The sequence below is a fragment of the Rhinichthys klamathensis genome, unplaced genomic scaffold (genome assembly GCF_029890125.1).
Source record: "Rhinichthys klamathensis goyatoka isolate OS25496 unplaced genomic scaffold, OSU_Roscu_1.1 h1tg000144l_1, whole genome shotgun sequence".
Taxonomy (NCBI): Eukaryota; Metazoa; Chordata; class Actinopteri; order Cypriniformes; family Leuciscidae; genus Rhinichthys; species Rhinichthys klamathensis.
Genome location: NW_026606679.1, coordinates 276,191 through 298,682, shown reverse-complemented (window position 1 = coordinate 298,682; position 22,492 = coordinate 276,191). Strand labels below are relative to the sequence as shown.

Sequence of the window (22,492 nt, the reverse complement as noted above, 5' to 3'; positions counted from 1 at the left end):
TCCTCCATTTTGCATTGATTTCGACCCTTTTCCTTTTGGATAAAGACGAGAATTAAAGTGTTTGGCTTCTCATCAAATATCTGAGCTGCTGTTATTTGCCAGTAACCGAGTAGAGTAGTAGGTCTCCAGACTTCAGCCTGGCAGAGGTGACCTATGGAGAGGCACTGAAATCCCTGTGAAACATTGTGGAGCTCCAGGTTTTCCAGGGGGATCAGTTCTCATATCCTTTCTTCAAATTCATTTTAAGACGAGGCCGGTTGAGGCCGTTTTTATTGATAGACAACAAATGATTAGTGTAAGGAGAAGGGTGTGTCCGGGTTGTGTTTGAGACACTATGTCTGTAATTCTGTTCCTGTTAGCCTGTGTTTCCTTTGCTAGTTAGTCTCCATGGTTGTTAATGTTACACCTGTTCCCTGTTCTGTTAATGATCTCCCTTGTGTATTTAAGCCCTTACTGTAGTTTGCCTCTTTTTTTGGTCCTGCGAATTTGCGATAACATTATGTTTTAAGCAGGGGTCACCACATTTGAATAGGAAACGATATTAAGTCTATAACACACGTAAAAACTCCACTAAGTACAACAACCGTATTGGTGAGAACACTTGTTTAAAAAGCATACAAATGTTGACTATTTTTTGACTATTGATACTGCCTGCAATCGCAATGCAGGGATTCAGTATCTGCAGTCAGATGAGATTTCGTCAAGCTATGTCAGAGTAATTTTTCTAATGTTATTTTTCCGCTGTATATCGCTTATATATACAGGTGAAACTCGAAAAATTAGATTATCGTGCAAAAGTTCATTTATTTCAGTAATTCAACTTAAAGGTGCTCTATGTAACTTTTAGCAGCCTCTAGTGGTGATGTTTCAGATTGCAACCAAATTTTACAAGAGCGCTCGTGCTCGAACTCATAGACAATACCGTCTATTACGCAAATATCTCGGCGAATACTAGACGGATTCGGCGAGCACCGAGCTCGTTGGGACCATCTAGTCGAGCTGAAAAGAACCATATAAGTTCCATCGTTTTTGGTGGTGTTTTCGCGGAGATATTAGCAGAAAACCATCGGGCGCGCTGCAAAATTGCGGACGCCGATGACGTCACAATCTCAGAAGAAAATCGCTCGTATCTCTGGAACGCAAAGACCCAGAGAGCTCAAATTCGGGGGAGGAACGCTTGCCCGAACGCTAGAGTGGCGGGCCTCGGGGATGCCCCCTACCGAATCGCCATTCGCTGGGACCCCCGATTTTGAACGGCTATAACTCGGGGAGCCGGGCGAGTTGGACCTCGGGGGTGGGCTCGTTCGAAAGGCCCCGTCCAGCACTACGAACGATTAGAGTCTTGGGAATATTGATCAAAGATTGACTGAGATATAAGCCGAAAAACGTGGGCCTTTAACTGGACGTAACTCCCTGACCGTCTACAATAGACTGTATAAGGAGAGAGGCTCGGGAGCGCGCATGCACGTCACATCCGTTGGATTTCGCGGTAAATCCGACCCGGAGACTTCACATAGAAATAGGAATACTGGCCTTCAGAGGTAATAGCAAAACTCGACAAGTGGATCATTTTAATGTGTGATTACAACCCCTTCACACACAGGCAATAAAAAAAGGTTTAGTAGAAAAGTTACATAGAGCACCTTTAAAAGGTGAAACTAATATATTATATAGACTCATTACATGCAAAGTGAGATATTTCAAGCCTTTATGCAAACCTTTTCACAATATTCTAATTTTGAATTTGGGGCTTTCATAAGCTGTAAGCCATAATCATCAAAATGATAACAAATAAAGGCTTGAAATATCTCACTTTGCATGTAATGAGTCTATATATTATATTAGTTTCGCCTTTCAAGTTGAATTACTGAAATAAATGAACTTTTGCACGATATTCTAATTTTTCGAGTTTCACCTACTCATATAATACTCATTATAAATAATGCACAATAGAAATTAGGAGCATTAAATGACTATGGTGGCTCATGCCAACTTTATTGATAAACAGAAACTAGTTTGGGACTTAGTAGCATTACCTTATACTGTTTATTCGTCAAATGTCACCCTGTGTCAAGCAGTTTTGTGTAATAAATTTCCTTGGTTTTTAAAAGCAAATGTATTGTAATTTTATGGGCAAATTTTATATATATATATAGTACTGTATTTATACTGTACATGCACTGTATGTATATATATACTGTATATATATATATATACATATTTAAATTCCTTAAATTAAATTGGGTCGCAGCTTAATGACCATGGGAAAATGTGGGTCCCATGGTCAAACCAAGTTGAGAACCCCCTTCTTAAATGTACTCTGCATTAAATAAAAAAGTGTCTCCCAAAATAATAAATCTAAATTATTATGATAATGCAGTCTGTTTGCCAATGCTAATGCCATCAGAAGCAAAACTTCTCTCTTTATTTTGTGCAAGTAAACTTCATTATAAAAGTCAGTTTAAATGTCACTTTAAAGATGGATTAAAAATGAAACTGTGAATAGTGTGCTTTGGCAGCGGCGGGCCTCTGATCGGACAGTAATGCCTCTCTAAGACTGCGGGGTGTGTGATGAGAGCGGTTTTGTCTTTGTTTTCGGAGTTGAGGAGGATTTTACGAATGTGAATTGAGGGCAGATGGATTTGGAACTGAGCTGGGCCCGGATATGTTGGAGCAGTCACAAGGGGTCGGAGCCTTTTTGTGGAGGACGTTTATCCTAAATTAGCAGGAGAAGAGCAGGACTTTGATGTTTGACTTCTGTGAGAATATTTTAGAGAATTTGACAATGTAGGTGCGTTGAGTTTTGCTTGAAATCAACATTTGTAATCTGCTATGTGGCATATTTCTGAATGAAACGTAATATTCATACGAAATTTAACGCGGACTTGATTTTAGGCATCAGGATGTTGATTGGATGGTGAAAACTGCAAGTGGTTAGAAGGGAGGGGCTTGATGACATCATCTGCAAAGCTAACTTGTTTCAGAGGCGGAAGTTATTCATGAAAAATGACGAAAACATGCAAAATATTGTTTACAATTAGACCAGTTACATGTACACTACCATTCAGAAGTTTTTAAAGAAATTAATACATTGAAATGTTTCCTGAGCAGCAAATCATCATATTAGAATGATTTCTGAAGGATCATGTGACACTGAAGAGTGAAGACTGTAATGATGCTGAAAATTCAGCTTTACCATCACCAAAATAAATTACATTTTAAAATATATTTAAACAGAAAACAGTTATTTAAAATTGTAATAATATTTCACATTATTACTGTTTTTTTTAATCAAATAAATGCAGCCTAGGTGAGCACAAGAGACTAAAATCTTATTTCATGTTGATTTATCTGATGATTTCCATTACACGAGAGTAGATGTTAAAACTTCATGCTGATTTGTACTCGACTTTCGCCAAGATAAGCAACACTAAGACGTAGCTTTACAGTAAACTATGCTTCTCCATCCATTTACGCTTCTTTCCATATGGTGGTGTGACTCCCCTTCTGTCCGGCGTTAACGGCTGCAGTGTACTTGGCGTGTCAGTACACACGACGGGTGCAACTACAGAACAGTGTGGTCTCCCTAGTGGACCAGCACGACAACCGTCTGGATTGAGCCGAGTAGGGGACATCTCTAGGGTCTTCAAGTGGGCACCTTCCGTCCTCAGTGTTTCGTCGACTAGTCCACGACACCTCAAGAGGGCTCGACAGTGACTCTGGCGTCCCAGAGTCACCCCCCTCCGTCCCCCACTCAACTCAGCCCAGCTTACTGACCTCTACATCCCTCCTGCTGCTGAGACCTAACCACAATCTCACAATCTCTCCGCAACCCAACCATACGCGCCAACCCGTTTGACTAAGGCTGTCGAGCCCCACTGGTGCGTTAATATGCAGTTTCAGTGGCAACGGTTCCGTATGGCATACCACCTACCGCAAAACACAATATCTGCCCAACCACCCGTCATTCACGCAATATACACAGGAACGTAATGACTGTAAATACTATACAACCTATACAAATAAATAATAATAATTCTACGAAACCGTAGCGTGGCGGCCTGTACACACCCAGCCAGAACCTTTCCGTCTCAACCACAGCCAGTTGCTGCTCCTTTCTGCTGCTTCAGATAAGTTCTTTACTGTGCGACGCAACTCTTGGCCACTGAATCCGACGTCTCTGAGGAACCGGGTTGTAGAGTGTGCCACAAAACCTCGACAACCCACTTCCACTGGATAAACCTGAACTCTCCATCCTCGCTGTTCTGCTTCAGTGGCCAGATGAGCATACCGCAGTTTCTTCCTCTCATATGCCTCATCTACAGCATCCTCCCATGGCACTGTTAACTCTATCAGTTGAACAATGCGTGCTGATCCAGACCACAAAACAATATCTGGTCGTAGGTTAGTGGTGGCAATCTCAGGTGGAAAAATAAGCCGTTGATCAAGATCAGCCAGCATCTTCCAGTCCCCAGCAGCTTCCAGTTGTCCTGGGCGAGAATTGGTGTTAACACCTTTTCTTGGTGGTTGCTCGCCTGGGCGGAGGAATATTGTCTTCTGCGTGTAATGTTTTGCTAGAACAGGCGGCAACTTATTGGTCATACTACGCTTGCCTTCCAATGCTAAAGCCAAACATCGCAATACTTGGTCATGGCGCCAAGTAAACCGACCTTGGCTAAGAGCCACCTTACATCCTGTCAAAATGTGCCTTAATGTGGCAGGTGATGAACACAAAGGACAAGAGGGATCCTCTCCTACCCAGAGGTTTAGGTTCTGATAATGTTTGCATGCATTTACATGACTTTAAGCTTAATTGTGTATGATCGTCTACTGTATGTAAACACTTAATAATGGGGTTCTCTCAGCTCTCTTTAACACATTTTACAATATTTTAATCTATTTAGCAAGTTTTCCCCCCACAATCGGCATGGTAAATGTGGGAAAAAAGGTGCAAAGTCTGTGACACAACTCCATTTCCAGCTTGTTCTTATGACCTCTCCTGACACTTGACACGCTTCATTAGTCATCATAAACATATCAAACAGGGCTTTGCCACATCTGACAACAGGCCACAAAGCAATCTGTGATATGTCACAATAATAGCTACATTAGATATTAACCCCCATGAAGTTTCATTATCAACTCTTAAATGGTTATTATGCGATGTTAATTACAGTGTCAAAACCATATCAGCCCCTCGACTTAATGAAGCACTTTCACAACCTTTCATTTTAAGTGAAGAGCTGCTTTTCAGTTTTCATGCGTGGCTCTCTGCTATTTCTGCTCTAGATATGGAGTATTAATGTCGACTGGGGTTCAGCAGAGTAGATTAACCTCTAAGCAGAGTTTGGGAGTGTATGAGTGAGTGTGTGTGGATCCAGGACGGCTCGAAATGCTTCATCATTAGAGCAGATCTCTTGACCCTCATGAAATGCAGCATGTCCTGTGGAGACTGTTCGCCGCTCCAGACTCCGGCCTGCAGTGCTGCATTATACATGCATTTATCTCTTCAAGTGTTCATATCAAGGAAAACAGGATTTTTCTTGCTCTTTTAAAAAAAGTGTGTAATGTACTACGTAGACACACTAACGCTCAAAATACAAAGCTCTCTCCCCAGACCATTTCTGAACTGAAACTCCACAGAAATGAAGTCAAAATCATGTTTTAGCATAAGTGACTGTCTGTAAGAGTGAGTCATTGAATCATTCAGTCAACCAATTTGTTCATAACAATGTACTGAAATAAACACTGTACAATGTCTCACTGTACTAAAAGTTGTTGAGAAAATACTGACTGAAAACTATTATGAAACTATTTACTGTAGTGTCTTTATAAAAGTCCTTGAATCATTAATTCAACCAATTCGTTCAAAGCACTGATTCATTCAGGAATGCAACTATTTACTGTCTTTATGAGTGAGTCATAAAATCTTTCATTCATCCAACACTGATTCATTCATGAACAAAACAAGTGACTCTTTATGAGTGAGTCTTTGAATCTATCAGTTAAGTGATTGATTCAAAACACTGATTCATTCAGAAAATGAACCAATTTCATTGTATTTTATGCAATTGTAATAAAAGGGAATTCAATTGAATGAAGCTATTTACTGTCTTTATGAGTGAGTCATGGAATCTCTTTTAACGTATTTATTCATCATCAAAACAGGTGACACTCTACATATAAATTATGAGTGAGACTTTGAATCTTACAGTCAACTGATGTGTTCAAAACACTGATTCATTCATGAACAAAAGCAGTGACTCTCTTTATGGGTGAGTCATAGAATATTTTAATCGACCAATTTGTTCAAAACACTGATTAATTCATGAACAAAGCAGTGACTGTCTTTATGATTGAGTCTTTGAATCATTCAGTCAACCAATTCATTTAAAAAAACTGATTCATTCAAGACCAAAACAAGTTAATGTGTTTCTGAATGAATCATTGAATAACGTATTCAACTAAAACTAAAACAGAATCATTCACAAAAAAAAAAAAAAAAAAAAAAAACTGTTTTTTTTCTGGAACAAAACACCTCAAATTTTGTTCTGTTGTTTAAAAAAAGCTTTATATTGCAAAAAAATAAAAATAAAAATCATCTGGATATTTACAGCATATATTTTCTTCCCTGTAGGAATACGATGATGGATATGGAACGGCCTACGATGACCAGGGATATGACTCGTACGACAACAACTACAGCAATCAGGCGCTGAAGTAAGTTTGTGTGTGTTTTGTCTGCTGTCAGTGTAAAGGGCATCTCTCAGAGTGCCTTTGTGTGTCTATCTGAACGCGAGAGCTTATTCACAATGTAGGTCAGTGCTCACCTCTCTGTATCGAACCAAAGAGTTTGTGTAGGTCCGCATGAGCTGGACTTGGAGATTTGCTGCATTGGAAATCGTTCAGGGTAATGTAGGGGGCAGCTTTGAAAGCCCAAAAGAGAGAAGCGGGCCTTCTCGCTAATGAATCACTCCTTTATCTCGCAATATTCTCTGGCAAGGAAACATTTCATGTTGTATGACAGGGTCAGTTGTCACTGTGTACCAGAGAAGGTCTTATGAACACCACAGTCTTGTGAAGGACATTCTGACTCATAATTAGTGGGTGTTAACATAAAACATGTTCATGTTTTTTGAAACAGCCAATTTAGAATGCAGTAAAAGAATAAGTACACTGTTAGAAAAGAAAAAGTGAAAAAACGGAAATATTTTGGCAGCTGGGGCGCCAGAAAAATACCGTGAAATACCAGTTAAAAACCAACTCGTAAAAAAACGGAAATATTCTGGCAGCTGGGGCGCCAGAAAATGTCTGTTAAAAAACGGAAAAATACTGTCAGGAAAAAAAATGTAAAAAAATGGTAATTTCTTATCCTATAATTATGGTTTATTACTGTTATTCTACACAAAAATATCTTTCATTATCTGATATAATGTTAATTTACTTACCTATTGAAGTATTAATATCTGTTTTGTACCATTGTAATACACTGTCAACCAACAACCACAGTGGTGATGAGAGTCACATGATCATTCAAAGCTCATTCAGCGCTATCTCACGACCAATTCTTACAAGAGATTAAAAGGTGGCTAATTCGTACGACCTCACTCGTACAAGTTTGTACGATTTGTCTAAACCAACGTGATGGGTAGGTTTAGGGGCGGGGTCAGGGATAGGTCATTCATACGATTTCATACGAATTTGGTGACTTGTAAAATATGCACGAATTAGCAAAAACCGTATGAATTCATACGAATTGCCTTGAGAGCAGGCTGGCTCATCACAAGCAGCTCTTCCTCAAAAGAGTAGTAATACTAATATATAGAAACTGCACAGTATCATTCGCACAAACATTAAACACCATCGTGGTAACACATGAAATTTTAAAAATGCAATAAACATTAGTTTAACAACATTAAATGTAACATAAAACCCTAATATACATTACTCATTCGGAAAAAACTAAGAAAACTATAAAGAAACATAGTTATTTCAACAAAAACACATCAAATGTGAAGTGTCACGCTGGGAATTGTGGGAATGTCAATTTATGTTTTTTTACACTGTAAATTATACAATGAGTTGTTCTTTTTCACTTTCAAAAACTGTAAATTGAATGGTATTTTACAGTTAAATTACATTAAATGCACCATTAGATCTATCACAGTTATTATATAGTACGGAAATACTATTATTTAACCTTAAAACTCACTTTAACACCCACATCTTCAAGGAAAACATGTTAAATGACTGATTTCTGCAGTTATACCTTCTTTTCTTTGTTTTCTAATTTAACAGAAAAAATCTGTAAAATATTATGGAATATTTTATGTAAAATTACACATAACCCTGTAAAAATACAGACAATTTCATTTAAAAAAAAAACGTAAAATTGATGTAAAACCAAAATACAAGCAATTACCTGTAAATTCAATAGTGGACCTTTAAATTACAGCAAATATCTGTAAAATAACAGGCATTCACTGTATAATGACAAAACGGCAAAATTCTGTAAAAAAAATACAGACCATTACCTGTACATTTACTTTTTTTTTTACAGTGTACAGCATAACTACAGTTGTTCATTTTAAATTGTTGTATTTTTAAATAATTATATACTGTATAATCAGGAAGAATGAATTATACAATAATTAATTAAATTCTGATTATTAAGTTTAATTTAATGGCAATATAATATTTTTGGTTTATTTTTCATTTATTTTAGCATATACTGCATGTATATTGCACAAATTGAGCTATATGATTTAAAGTACGATTTTTAGTGTGTTTAGTTTTGACCACTGTTTTTGATATGGGTCACATGAACAACCTCACAATAACAATTGAATAGAATTTGAGCAGAAAATGAGCATTGGCACTCCACACTTGACTTGCGGTGTGAACAGAGCGAAAAAGACACGATGCTGGATTTATGGCAGTAATGACATGTCACAGTAATCTTCAGGTGGACTTCATCACACTCTGACCACTACTGTCCTGTCTCCAGAGGTTTACCCATGTGTATACTTAAAACTATATCAAAGACACACAGGCCAGGTATCAGATCAATATTTGGAACATACTCATTTAAGATTAATGTCAGTTGAGGCTTCTTCCTGAGCTCAAATGCTTTAAGAGCTCAAACGACATTGACTAATTATTGAGGAGTCTTTCGACAAGCCTACATGTACTTCATTATACGGCAGGTTTCGGTGTTCTTTGATTCATAAAACATCGTCTGTGCGTTACTGAGCTGTAGATTTCCTCATACCTCATCCTGGTGCATCTTTGATCTTGTAATATGTAATCCAGGGATATGTAAACCAGCATTTCTTTTGATCATAGAATATACAGTGATCCAGAGGTGATTTACCATGTGTATACTACTGTATATATAACTATATCAAAGCAACAACAGGCCAAGTATTTATTCATATTTGAATTTGCTTTTATTTTATGGTTACGTTTTTTTTAGTTTTTTTGTTCTTTTGTCTTTTTTGTGTCTAAAGTAGTTTTATAGGCTTTGGTTACACTTTATTTTAAGTGACGTAGTTACATTATACTTACTAAGGTAAGCGTCATTTCTAATTTACATTTACATTTTTAAGTTTGAGTTTTCCGTTTTCCGTTTATATTTTATTTCAGGTTAATTTTTTATAAAAAATATTTTTACGATTTCTTTTGGTTTAAAAAACTTTTGCAGAACTTTAACAGACTTCCGCGTGCGCATGAGACACATTTTGTGTGCTTACGAGAAACTACACTCACCTAAAGGATTATTAGGAACACCTGTTCAATTTCTCATTAATGCAATTATCTAATCAACCAATCACATGGCAGTTGCTTCAATGCATTTAGGGGTGTGGTCCTGGTCAAGACAATCTCCTGAACTCCAAACTGAATGTCAGAATGGGAAAGAAAGGTGATTTAAGCAATTTTGAGCGTGGCATGGTTGTTGGTGCCAGCCGGGCCGGTCTGAGTATTTCACAATCTGCTCAGTTACTGGGATTTTCACGCACAACCATTTCTAGGGTTTACAAAAAATGGTGTGAAAAGGGAAAAACATCCAGTATGCGGCAGTCCTGTGGGCGAAAATGCCTTGTTGATGCTAGAGGTCAGATGAGAATGGGCCGACTGATTCAAGCTGATAGAAGAGCGACTTTGACTGAAATAACCACTCGTTACAACCGAGGTATGCAGCAAAGCATTTGTGACGCCACAACACGCACAACCTTGAGCCGGATGGGCTACAACAGCAGAAGACCCCACCGGGTACCACTCATCTCCACTACAAATAGGAAAAAGAGGCTACAATTTGCAAGAGCTCACCAAAATTGGACAGTTGAAGACTGGAAAAATGTTGCCTGGTCTGATGAGTCTCGATCTCTGTTGAGACATTCAGATGGTAGAGTCAGAATTTGGCGTTAACAGAATGAGAACATGGATCCATCATGCCTTGTTACCACTGTGCAGGCTGGTGGTGGTGGTGTAATGGTGTGGTGGATGTTTTCTTGGCACACTTTAGGCCCCTTAGTGCCAATTGGGCATCGTTTAAAAGCCACGGCCTACCTGAGCATTGTTTCTGACCATGTCCATCCCTTTATGGCCACCATGTACTCATCCTCTGATGGCTACTTCCAGCAGGATAATGCACCATGTCACAAAGTTCATTTCAAATTGGTTTCTTGAACATGAAAATGAGTTCACTGTACTAAAATGGCCCCCACAGTCACCAGATCTCAACCCAATAGAGCATCTTTGGGATGTGGTGGAACGGGAGCTTCGTGCCCTGGATGTGCATCCCACAAATCTCCATCAACTGCAAGATGCTATCCTATCAATATGGGCCAACATTTCTAAAGAATGCTTTCAGCACCTTGTTGAATCAATGCCACGTAGAATTAAGGCAGTTCTGAAGGCGAAAGGGGGTCAAACACAGTATAAGTATGGTGTTCCTAATAATCCTTTAGGTGAGTGTATAGCCTCTTTAGTAAAAGAAAAATGGTCGATAAACAAAAAGTAAAGTGGTTCGATTGTAACGCATGAGCACGCAAAAAAAAAAAATCCCAATGCATGGGATTTCCTTTGTGTGTCACTACCATTTTACTATGAAGAAAAATGAGAGTATGGAATTATTAAAGATGGCTTTCGTTAGGGCAGTATATCTCAAATATGACGGGCGAGAAACTGAGCCATAAAGTAGGCTAATGGCGCAATATGCCGCAATAGTTATAAAAAAGTATTTAATTTTTTTTGCGAAAGTGTCATGACTTGAAATTTGTCGGATGTGTCTTCACCGTGGCATGCTATAAATAGGCCGGCGTTACCCGTGTTAGAGGAAGGGGAGAGCTCAGAGATTAAATGTTCGCAGAGGTGGCGGGTTTATCTCACAGGAGCATTAAAAGGGTCAGAGGTCAAATGTTACGACTTTGATGAAAAAAGCCTTCGCTGTGTGATTCTCCCAGGCGTGTCACCTTCTTGTGTAGCGGTCCAGATACTCCACACGTGTGCACTCCCGGTGGAAGTGCTCAGGGGTGCGTGAGTGTGTCTGACAGCATTTAAACAGCTAGTCCCCTTCTTCAGAGTGCTATAGAGCGCCATATGGCCCACATAACCCACACACACACACTGAATGTCAGAGCGGCTATAGGCCTCCGCAGAGCAGTTTGTTGTGGGAAATGTCAGTGCAGTGAGTTCAGAGACTGCTGCTTTTCAAAGGTTAGCACTGCTTCAGGAGACACGACTCTGAGAGTTGAGATTTAGAGGGGAAAAGAGCAATTATAGCGGGAACTGATTAGAAATTCCCTCTTAGGAGATTGATTGATTGATTGGGAGGTTTTCCTCGCCACTGTCGCCTCTGGCTTGATCTCGGAGGGGTTTATAAGGTCACTGTTCTTAGTAAGATATGTTGGATTGGTTTGTGCTGTACAAATGAACCGAATTCAATAATTGATGTTTGCAAACATTTAACTTCATTTAATTCTAGTGATAGCAGCTAGGCAAGTATTGGACCACATTAAGAAGATTAGCATCGCGCATTAATTGTGTTTTTATTCACCCTTTTGCAAATCTACCAAATGTTTTGTTCTGTTATTGATAATGCACAGTTTTTATTTTCAACTTTTTATAGTGAATCTTGAGCACATTATATTGGCAACTCATTCATACGACTTTGAGTTTAATGGACAATTGCAGGCTTCTAGTTTGTATTCATACAAATAATAATGAATAAAATAAAATGTTACTTTCAAAAAGACCAAGTGAGATGTTCAAAGAATCATCGATCTTCTAAAGGTCAGTTCTTCACACTGCACAGACAGATGCTGAGCAACACGGACAATCCGGGGTTGAACGACATTTATGTGTTTAACGTCGAGTCGATTTTGACTAGTCGGTGATGACGTCATTAATGAACAAAAAAGCCTGAACCTCGAGCTGAGACTCGAACGCGGGTTGCCTTGTGCACAGCTATGGCAAATGACACAACGCTCCTATAACAGCTTATTTTATCAGTTCTTTTGTCTTTGGGTCGTTATATTTCTCATAGATTTCTGCTTGTTCTGAATCAGATACAGTTAAGTAGCACAGTAAAGATTACATATGAATGCTTTATAGAGAGCTGTTGCGTGTGAATTAATTAGTCTCTCTACTAATAGTGAAGCTGTGGGTTTTAGTTACTAAGAAATATATGCTAGAACTTTTCCGTTTCTAAGCTATTTTATTGATGAATCACAGAACAGTGTTGACAATACATTTATACCTTCTGTTTGTTTTCGTTAGTCACATGTGTTCTAGTTCTAATTTGACTGATCAGTCACCATGGACACCTTCATAATCACCACAGCTGTTCGTCATTGTCTCATCATCACTGTGTATTTAAGTTCCTCTTGTGTTCTCAGTATGGTATTGGTCATGTCTGCAGGCTGTTTCGCATGTTGGCTGTTTGGATTAGGGTGCTATATTCCTCATCTTCATTGAACTTAACCGTTACAAGTACAGTTTTTGGAGACTCTACTCACCTCTGCCTATAGTAGGCCCTAAGTACATGTTGCTAATTATTATTACAAATGTACAAGACTTGTGTGGTACGATCCGCAGTTCTGCCTAGCCAGCGCCAAGAAGACGACAATGTAAAGAGTGACATTACGGTGCAATTTTAATGATGTGATTTTCTAGAAATAAAAATTCCAGATGCAGCATATTCATTTTTCAAGAGACGAACCGCCACTCTAAATCTTTTATCCCTTCTGCGATCAAACTTTTAAACTCTGTGTAGGGTTTTTTTTTTTTTTTTTTTTTAAGCGCACATATTGACTGTCTGTATGTGGTGAGAAATGTGTGTGATCTGTGTTATGTATTGTTGTATACATGCTGCTCTAAACTAATTGCCCCTTGCGGGATTAATAAAGTCTAAAGTAAAGTCTAAAGTCTGAATCTGTGCTGGTTTGTATTGGCCGCCTCCAGTTTTTCCTTTGTTTTGCCTTCAGCTAGCGCCGTGACGTGATAAAATAAAGGACAAAATATCTAATAGTCTTTTTCTTTTTCAATTTATTGAAATATCAATGTTTTTTTTTTAATGATTGATTTTATGAATATTTAATGAATATTTAATTTAAAAATATTTTTTAATAAATACAATTATTTGAATCAATACATTTATGTATTATACATTTGATTCATTTGAATTATTATTCTATGAATTCATTTTTTAATGAATAAATTGATCATTTAATGCTTAGTTCTTCTAGTTCTCCATAATGGCAGGCTCTTTTATCAGTGGGAAACTCTGTTACTTTGTTTTTCCGGTTCTTTTGATCCTGTAAATATGGAGGTGTTCCACACCTGATGAAGAGGACGATTACAGAGTTCAGCTCTGCAGGTCACGATTATCACGATTGATTACTCCTCCGTTCAAAGCATCAGACTCGGCAGGTTTCTCTCTCTTCTGCACCTGTCTTCCTCTCTGTTCCTTTACTCACACGTTCTGTCCTCTGTCCCACTTTCTCTGTGACAGACGTGCTGATATTTTTATCTTATTTCAGCTCTATTTTAGAGGTTTGGTGTCTTCGCTCTCGTCTCTGTTTCCGTCTCTGTGGACCTTTGGTTCTGTTCAGTTCTGTTAGCAAGACAAGAAGACTGTCACAATCTAAAAATAGATTCATTTACATCTGAGAAAAGAGCTTCCGTTTCTGTCGCAAATTCCACAAGCATATGCAAAGCATGATTTTGCCTGTAGCTTGTTTGAATAGACAGATTTTTCCATTTGTATGAGGAGACCATACAATGGGACACACACATACATATTTGCACATGGCTTATGGTGTGTACACAACATGCTAACTATAATAAATGCACATTGAATGCTCTAGTTCAGCGTTGAATTGGTGCAGGAGACTCAATAGAGGACAAAGGCCCGTGGTTTTCCATTGTCTGTTTTTAGACTGTATAAATAGATTTCATTTTAGTCTTATCTTGAATGAACGACCTTAATGAATGAGCATTTAAAACATGCTCTACATGCGAGTTCACTCAAAGTAGCATTCTATTTCCATTTTTGGCTGTACTGTTCCTTTAAGTAAACTTTGTGACCCATGTATGGAAAACATAATTATCGCTGTGTGATGTTTATTCACCTCTCTGCCCTCCAAACCTCTTCCAAACTCTTTCTGTTTGAGTGCGAGAGAATGAAGCAGTAATTAGTGATTAGTGATAAGCCTCTCTCAGTAGATTAGACCAGCGAGACTCGTCACAGACGCCCCACTGCTGATTTACCAGCTGTGAAAACAAGACGAGAGAACGAGGAGACGCAGAGATCACCTGGGACATGTAGTACATCATTCAGATTTAACCCCACCATCTGTTTAACCACACGAGAGAGAGAGAGAGGGAGAGCGAGCAAGGCCTTTATGAATGTCAAGTCAGCGAGCGCCCGTCCTGAGGAAACGCGATCACTTTGTCAAACATCTGGGATCTGCTTTTTATTTTATTTTATTTTATTTTATTTTATTTTATTTTATTTTATTTTATTTTATTTTATTTTATTTTATTTATATTTTACCTGCACATAGACTTATGTTTTAAAATACCCCCCAATATTTTTTTCTTTTTTAATTGTATGTATGCATTTATGTTTTAATGGACTTACTCCTTTGTTTAAGATATTTTTTTAAATGATGATTGAAATCATATATTTATAATTCTGCACTTTTCTTGTTCACTAAAAATTCAACTAGGAAGTACTCCAAAGCATGTTTGATACTTGTAGGTTAACACTAAAATGCAGCGTACCTGATAACTCCATTAAGTCTCCTCAGAGGAGTGAAATGTTCCTCTGGGTGATTGTAGTTCATTCGACAGCGTGTTTGCAGTGTTTACACGTGTGTGTTGCTAATTGGAGGAATTGGACTGTGTGTGACTTTAATGCATAATCATTTCTGCTAACGCTCTACCTCGACTGGGGCAAAGCTGAACAGGGTAATTGAGTAGAACAGAACAAACTCGGCTCTGGAGGAGAGGGAGAGAGACGAATCAAGGAAAGAAGGAATATTGACGATGTGTCAGAGACGAAATTAAAGGTGTCTAACTAGGTTTGAACTCCAGGCTGGTGTTCAGGTTGGTGAGAAGAGGTTCTTTGTGGTGTGAAACAGCAGAGAGAGATGCATCTGGCAGCAGGTTGTGAAGTTGACTGATGCATTACTGAACACAAAAGCTTTAGGTCTCTTCAATTTCACCTTCATGCGCGGTGGAAATGGGGAATTTCATCACACATATATGATATAAAGCCTCCTCCCAGCCCTCACGAGCTTCCTGAGCTTGTGTGTTGGAATCTGAGGAGAATAGTGACCCTAGTTGTGCTCCATAGGTCTTCATTCATACATGCAATCCCAGCAGAACCCTCTCTCTCATTCTCATATCTTCTTCTCCCTGGTGTGCAGACACATTTTGAGCGTGAAACTAACAGTAACAGCAGGCTAGCGATAGGCACCTCTGTGTGAGCTTTGACATGGGATTTCCTCTCTGCATAACAGTTTATGAAAATCAAAGACACTCTTTTCTCAGCCACTGAAGGTTGATTGTTGTATGTGTGAGTATCTCTTGCGAATGAGGGGAGGAGTCAATAATATTATGATCGGAATAAGGGGAGGGGTTTTGACAGTATGATTGGAATGAGGAAGTGGTTGTGATAGGAAAGAGGAAGAGTTACCCGTGTTTCCCACAGGATTTTGAGAGACTACCCAGAGGAAAAATGTATTCCTCGGTGGTTGCTTTTCCTACGCTTCCTAAAACTTAGGAGAAATAAGAGTAGACACAACTGAGATATTTGAGAGTCCAAAATGAGAAACAGGGGAACATTTTTATTGTCTTGCTGTAATCTCTTTCAAGACAAATGAAGAGTTTGGTTCCAAAACGCAATAAATCCATTTAGATTAATTTGAGTAAAAATGTGTTTTCTTTACCAAGAAAGTGGAAAGATGAAAACCACTATTTTCTGTTTCAAACTTTCACATAGCATTTGTAGGTCATAATAAAAAAAAAAAAAAATTAAAATCCAGGTTTTGATTTTCAAAGATTTATTATAAAAACGGATAATTTTTCCCCAAAATGCAATAAATCCTTTTTTTTTTAAATCAAAATGCAATTAATCCATTGAATCAATATAAAAGGTTTTTTTTTCATATTGAAACTGTTGAAAATACACAACAACGTAAGTTTATTTGTATAATATTTTTATTAAGAACTGTAAAGAAGATTGAAAACATTTTTCCTCCTCCCGATTGCCTCATCTTCTTAATCTCCTCACGTAAATGATTCGATTTCGATGCCTTACGTTTCTTACCCACCGCAAACAAACACAGGTTCATCAATGCCGTCAAAATTATTATTATTTTTTTTGTTTTTGTTTGTTGATCGAAAAGTACAAAATAGATAAGAAAAACTAGGAAGCCGGGTGTATTTAAGGCGCTGCCGTTACTGTTTACATTGCGTGGAATGGTGCGTTGTGATTGGTTGAGAGCGGATATATCGCATTCTGTAGAGAAGGGAGACTGGCGTTTGTCGCAGTTTGGAAAGAAAGGGAGAAAACATGGCAGAATAACACGGCGGATATCGCATTTGACTTAAAATTAAACATTGACTTTTCAATACCAACCAGATACAATACTGATTTTTGCAGTAACTCGTTTTTTTTTTTTTAATGGCGTTTATCGCGTTTTGGAACCAAACTCTTCAAATATTTTCAGAGGGAGCTTTTTTTTCATGACGTTGTTTTTTTTTTTCTTTTTCTTTAATGGACAGGACTGTCTCGGACGAGAAGGGAACAGTACCTTTCGCTGGGACTCGAACTCATGCTGTCTGAGGTGCTGCTGTGCCTCGATGTCCATGTGCCGTCGTCCAAAAGTGTTTTTTGCTAGTTTCAGCCTGACGCAGTTATCATTTTCACGTCCTGCGCCACGTTGCTTAAATAACAAATGCATTTGCGCCCATGGGCTGCTGGTCTAAAAAAATTAGGTGTGTTCAGGCGGTAACACTTTACTTGAAGGGGTGTGCATAAGACTGACATGACACCTTCATAACCATGACATGACATATGTCATGAATATGAAGTAGGGTTTATGCATGTTTATGACAACTGTCATTAAGTGTCTTTCGCTCAATAATGACATTTTGAATGCAAATATGACATTGTTTAAGATGTCTTTGTTATGACATCTTGACATAAACCATAACATCATAACGTGTCAGTGTCTTTGTCATGACAACTTGACATTAAATTAAATTAAACTGTCATGTGGTTGGTTTTGACACTGGCTGTCATGAGGCCATTATAACTGTGTCATGAATATTTTTCGTGACCTCAACTACAGTGGTACAAATTGAATTTGTCATTAAACAGTTATAATGGCTTCATGACAGCCAATGTCAAAACCAACCACCTGACAGTTTCATTTTAACCAATAAAGCTAAGTGGTTTCTTAAGTTTGATAATTAATCTGCTAGGTCATGTGTATGACAGGTTGTGTTGTCTTAGTAATGTCAAGATGTCATGACAAAGACACTGACAGGTTATGATGTATTTGCTTATGTCAAGGTGTCATAATAAAGACATTTCAAACAATGTCATATTTGCATTAAAAATGTCATAACTGAGCGAATGACACTTAATGACAGTTGTCATAAACATGCATACAACTTCCTTCATATTCATAACATGTGTCATGTCATGATTATGAAGGTGTCATGTTAGTCTTATGCACACCCCTTCAAGTAAAGTGTTACCGTTCAGGCACATTGTTGGCATGTTGCTATTTTGGGGCAACTGAAATAGACTGTGCCATTGACCAACAAAAACCTGGTCTAAAGTCAATGGTGCACTATTTTTTTATATTTAAAGGGCGCAGATCCGTTTCCTCGCTAGAGAAGTGTTCGAATCCGCCATGGCGCGAGCCTAACTGGCTTTTAAAGGGAATGGGATATGAGACCCTGGTTGATTTTTTTTTTAATGTTACGCCCAAAACACACCCATTACTCATTAAGAGAATAGGGACAACTCTTTTAGACCATGCACCGGGTGTGCCGACCATTTTTCCTGTCGTTGATCTAGCAAAAGTGGATTCGGACACGCCATAAGTGCACTTGCGCCGTGCGCTTTAGACCATGCACTTCGATCTTTAAAACCGGGCCCAAAATGTCAACGAACTTTTATGTTATTATGAGAAGGTCAAAAATATTTTCAGTACATTATGAAACTAGTCATAAAGAATAGGCCGGCGGGCCGCCACAGTCTAGGTACAGTAATTAATGGGAAGCACTGAGTTACAATAGATTTGAAAGGAGTTATTATAAGGATATGAGGAGTTATTGAAATTATGGAACCAAATAGTTTCTATAGAAATAATGGGAGGAATAACAAATAATTCTGCCAATGTAACACAAGGTCTAAATCGGAAGAATACTCCCTGGTCGAAGCTGAGATCATTTTTTCAGTAATGCTTCTATTTCTTGTAGCACCATCCACACTGATGGGAGGCCAGTGGAATTATGGGAGCATGAACATCAGGATATGGTTAGCAGTCAGCTGTGATTGGCACTGGACAGCTCAGCTGAGGGGCCTATGGGAGAAAAACTCAATTTGGAAGCAGAAAGGGAACAGAGACCCAGGAGCAAAACTTCTGAGATGCAGCAATAAAAGGCAGGCGCACCGCAAATCTGCTCGGAAAATAGCTTCTCCGATGGGTTATTCTGCTTCATGTGCCTGCTGAGATGTTGCTTTGTCAATTTAAATAGGGAGCAACTAGTGTCATAAAAGCAGACACATACCTTGAACTCTCACCATCTTTCTCTCACTTTGGTCCTCTCTGTCTTTAGTTAGTTGAAATGTGTCAAGGCCGGATATTGCAGCACACAAAAAAAAGAACAGTTACTTTAGCAGCACAAACTGAAATGAGTCAAACATAACACATAATCAAAAATCATATGTAGGGACAATTATAAAACCATTTAAATGCACACACAGAATTTAAAAAGAACAAAAAATCTACGCAGACACATACCTTGAACTTTCACCACCTTTCACTTTCGTTCTCTCTGTCTATAAATGCACATACAAACACAGTGTCAATAGAAATATGTTTTTTTTCTTGACAATGGATCAATAAAATGGATCAGCCAGTCAGCGAGCATTCATTTTATTTTGCTCAATAAATGTCTCTCGTTTCTTTCCACAGCTCAGAGGATTATTATGAATACAGCCATGGTATCAGTGCAGAATCATATGACTCTTACGGTAAGTGTCTTTTTTTTCTTCTTTCTTCCCTCAATGCAGTTTTATAATCACATGAAATTACTGCAGTAGTTTGTCAGCATGTCTTGCTTGATTTCCACTCTATGCAATGAAACAATAAACTGTATTTTAAAATTACTCCAGTTGGTACAGGAACCTTGAGTCTGTCACCGTCTCCTTTTGCCTGTAGCACGCTCGGCTCCTGCTGTACTGTTGTTATAAATACTGCTGGCATTGCAAGCCTTTTGGTTGCAGTATCTATACAACAGCATTGAATTTACTCGAACAGACAGTTACAATGAATGTAAACAGGAGACGGGTTTGGATGCAGCGAAAGAATCAAGATGCTGTCGGACGAGTGTTCCATGGAAGGCAAATACGTTTGCGGTTATGAACAATGTCGGGACCGAAAAGCATAAATATGGCAGAGATATCTTGAAAAGAATTGCAATGCTCTGGAATTGCTGATGTTGCGGTTGTAAGCTCATTGTCCCAGCCAAAAAAGATTAGATGTGCCATTATATTTCTCAGCAGCTAGAATATTAATGTGTGTGTGCTTTTAGTGTGTATATACTGTACATATGCATTTGTGGAGACTGAAGCATTTGTGTGAATTTACTAATGATATTGTAACAGAATCAACTGCTAGTTTTGTTTACCATATAGTTTTAAAACTTCATTTTATGTTTATTTTTTTTATTTTGGGCACTAGAAGTTGATTTTCCTTTAAAATGATTTGTGTGTGTGTGTGTGTGTGTGTGTGTGTGTGTGTGTGTGTGTGTGTGTGTGTGTGTGTGTGTGTGTGTGTGTGTGTGTGTGTGTGTGTGTGTGTGTGTGTGTGTGTGTGTGTGTGTGTGTGTGTGTGATATGAAGGTCAAATTGGAAACCTTTACCATATCATAATTGTTTTTGCTACTTTCCAAATTCCTTAAGAAATAGATTTTCTTTTTATTTCATGTTATGTTAAGCCAGACTTTATCTTAAGATAGATAAGACCAACTTTATGTTGGTTTGAGAAAGACTGACCAAAATGTTTGAAGTAGATTTAATAGCTTCAATAGTCAATAGTCAGAATGTTTAAAGTTTGAAGTAGTTATAAGTTTGCATAAGTAGTTTAGATAGATAGATAGATAGATAGATAGATAGATAGATAGATAGATAGATAGATAGATAGATAGATAGATAGATAGATAGATAGATAGATAGATAGATAGATAGATAGATAGATAGATAGATAGATAGATAGATAGATAGATAGATAGATAGATAGATTTGGGTCAAATATGGACAAACCCAAATGTTGGGTTAAAAATGTAATTTAAAAATGTAACCCAATGGTTAGGTTTGTCCATATTTGACCCAAAGTTTGGTTGAAACAACCCAGCATTTTTAGAGTGCAGTTCCAACACAACAAACACAATGTTGCCCCTAAAATATATAGTTAGTTGTCATTTTCCATTCAGTTTTCACTTTGCAACCACATTTGAAACACAGTTCTACACACACACACACACACGCACACACACACACACACACACACACACACACACACACACACACACACACACACACACACACACACACACACACACACAATCCATAACACTCAAGTTAACACTTTCCAGGTGGTACAAAACACAGACAGCTTGACAGTTCAAAGAAGAACTTCCTATTATCCGGCTGATACACATCCTTATTCTTTCTAAACGCAAGGACAGTGCGCGTGAAGCCCTTTCCTTGAAGCTAGCGTGGGCTAACCTGAGATTGACAGCTCTCTAATTAAAGATTATTGGCTATGGCTCCCATTCTGAAAAAACGAGTGATTTAAGAGAAACTGCCTTTGTGCCTTTCTGTCCCTAAAAAGAACTGAAAACGAGCAAGATCACACAAAAGCTGCCGTCGATAGCGCTCTCGCTCATCGACGCGGACGCTCGTGAATGAGCTCTGCTGTTACGCTAATGGCGGCGGTAACCTCTCGCCTGAGGGCACTCCACTAAACCCCTTTCAAGTGGCTATTTGATCCTCTGGTGCAATTAAAGTTGTTTTGTTCTTTCTGAGGTGAAGGACAAAAGGAGGATGGTTTGGGGACGTTTCTCTTTGATTGTCAGTGTTAGTTGGGCTAAATGATCAGAGATCCCATGAGCTCAGAGAGGAAGACAGTGGATGGTGTCGTGACTCTTGGGATTTGTTACTTTAAAGATTGGTGTTGTTCTGTAAAAGTCGCATTTGAAGGTGGTTTGGATTGCTGCATGTTCCACAACTACAAATCACTGTCAGGGTCCCAGTCGGTTCCTGTTTAACACAAACTTACAAGGAAATTACACTTTACTGGCGTCGAAGCATGCTCAAGGTCACATCTTACCCCAAAAATGCATTTTATATTTAAAAAAATATTTTAAAAAAGTATTATATTTTATAATTTGTATTAAATGTTGACAAATTAACCACATTTCCCCCATGTTCATGTCAATGAGTCCATAATTTATTCATTTGTTTTATTTATTTGTTTGTTTTTTAATTTATATTTATTACTATAATTTCAAAATCATGTATTACATATATATATATATATATATATATATATATATATATATATATATATATATATATGAAGAGTTCAGATGCAAAAGCCTCTAAGTGCCATTTGAAATTTTCTTCTAGAATGATCATTTTTATCAAGCTTGTATATTTAAGTTCAGTAATTTCACTCAA

At 38.1% G+C, this 22,492-nt stretch overlaps 1 protein-coding gene across 3 annotated transcripts in view; it reads left to right on the top strand.

Moving 5' to 3' along the window:
• Positions 1 to 22,492, top strand: part of khdrbs3 (KH domain containing, RNA binding, signal transduction associated 3) — a 156,891-nt gene that overhangs the window by 126,266 nt on the left and 8,133 nt on the right. For all 3 annotated transcript variants that reach the window (XR_008807700.1, XM_056257773.1, XM_056257774.1), the window contains exons 7-8: positions 6,638 to 6,720; positions 19,725 to 19,783. Coding sequence is in view for 2 of the 3 variants with exons in the window: in XM_056257773.1 (XP_056113748.1) it covers positions 6,638 to 6,720; positions 19,725 to 19,783 (142 nt within the window). In the remaining variant the exon portion in view is untranslated. The remainder of the gene's footprint in view (positions 1 to 6,637; positions 6,721 to 19,724; positions 19,784 to 22,492) is intronic.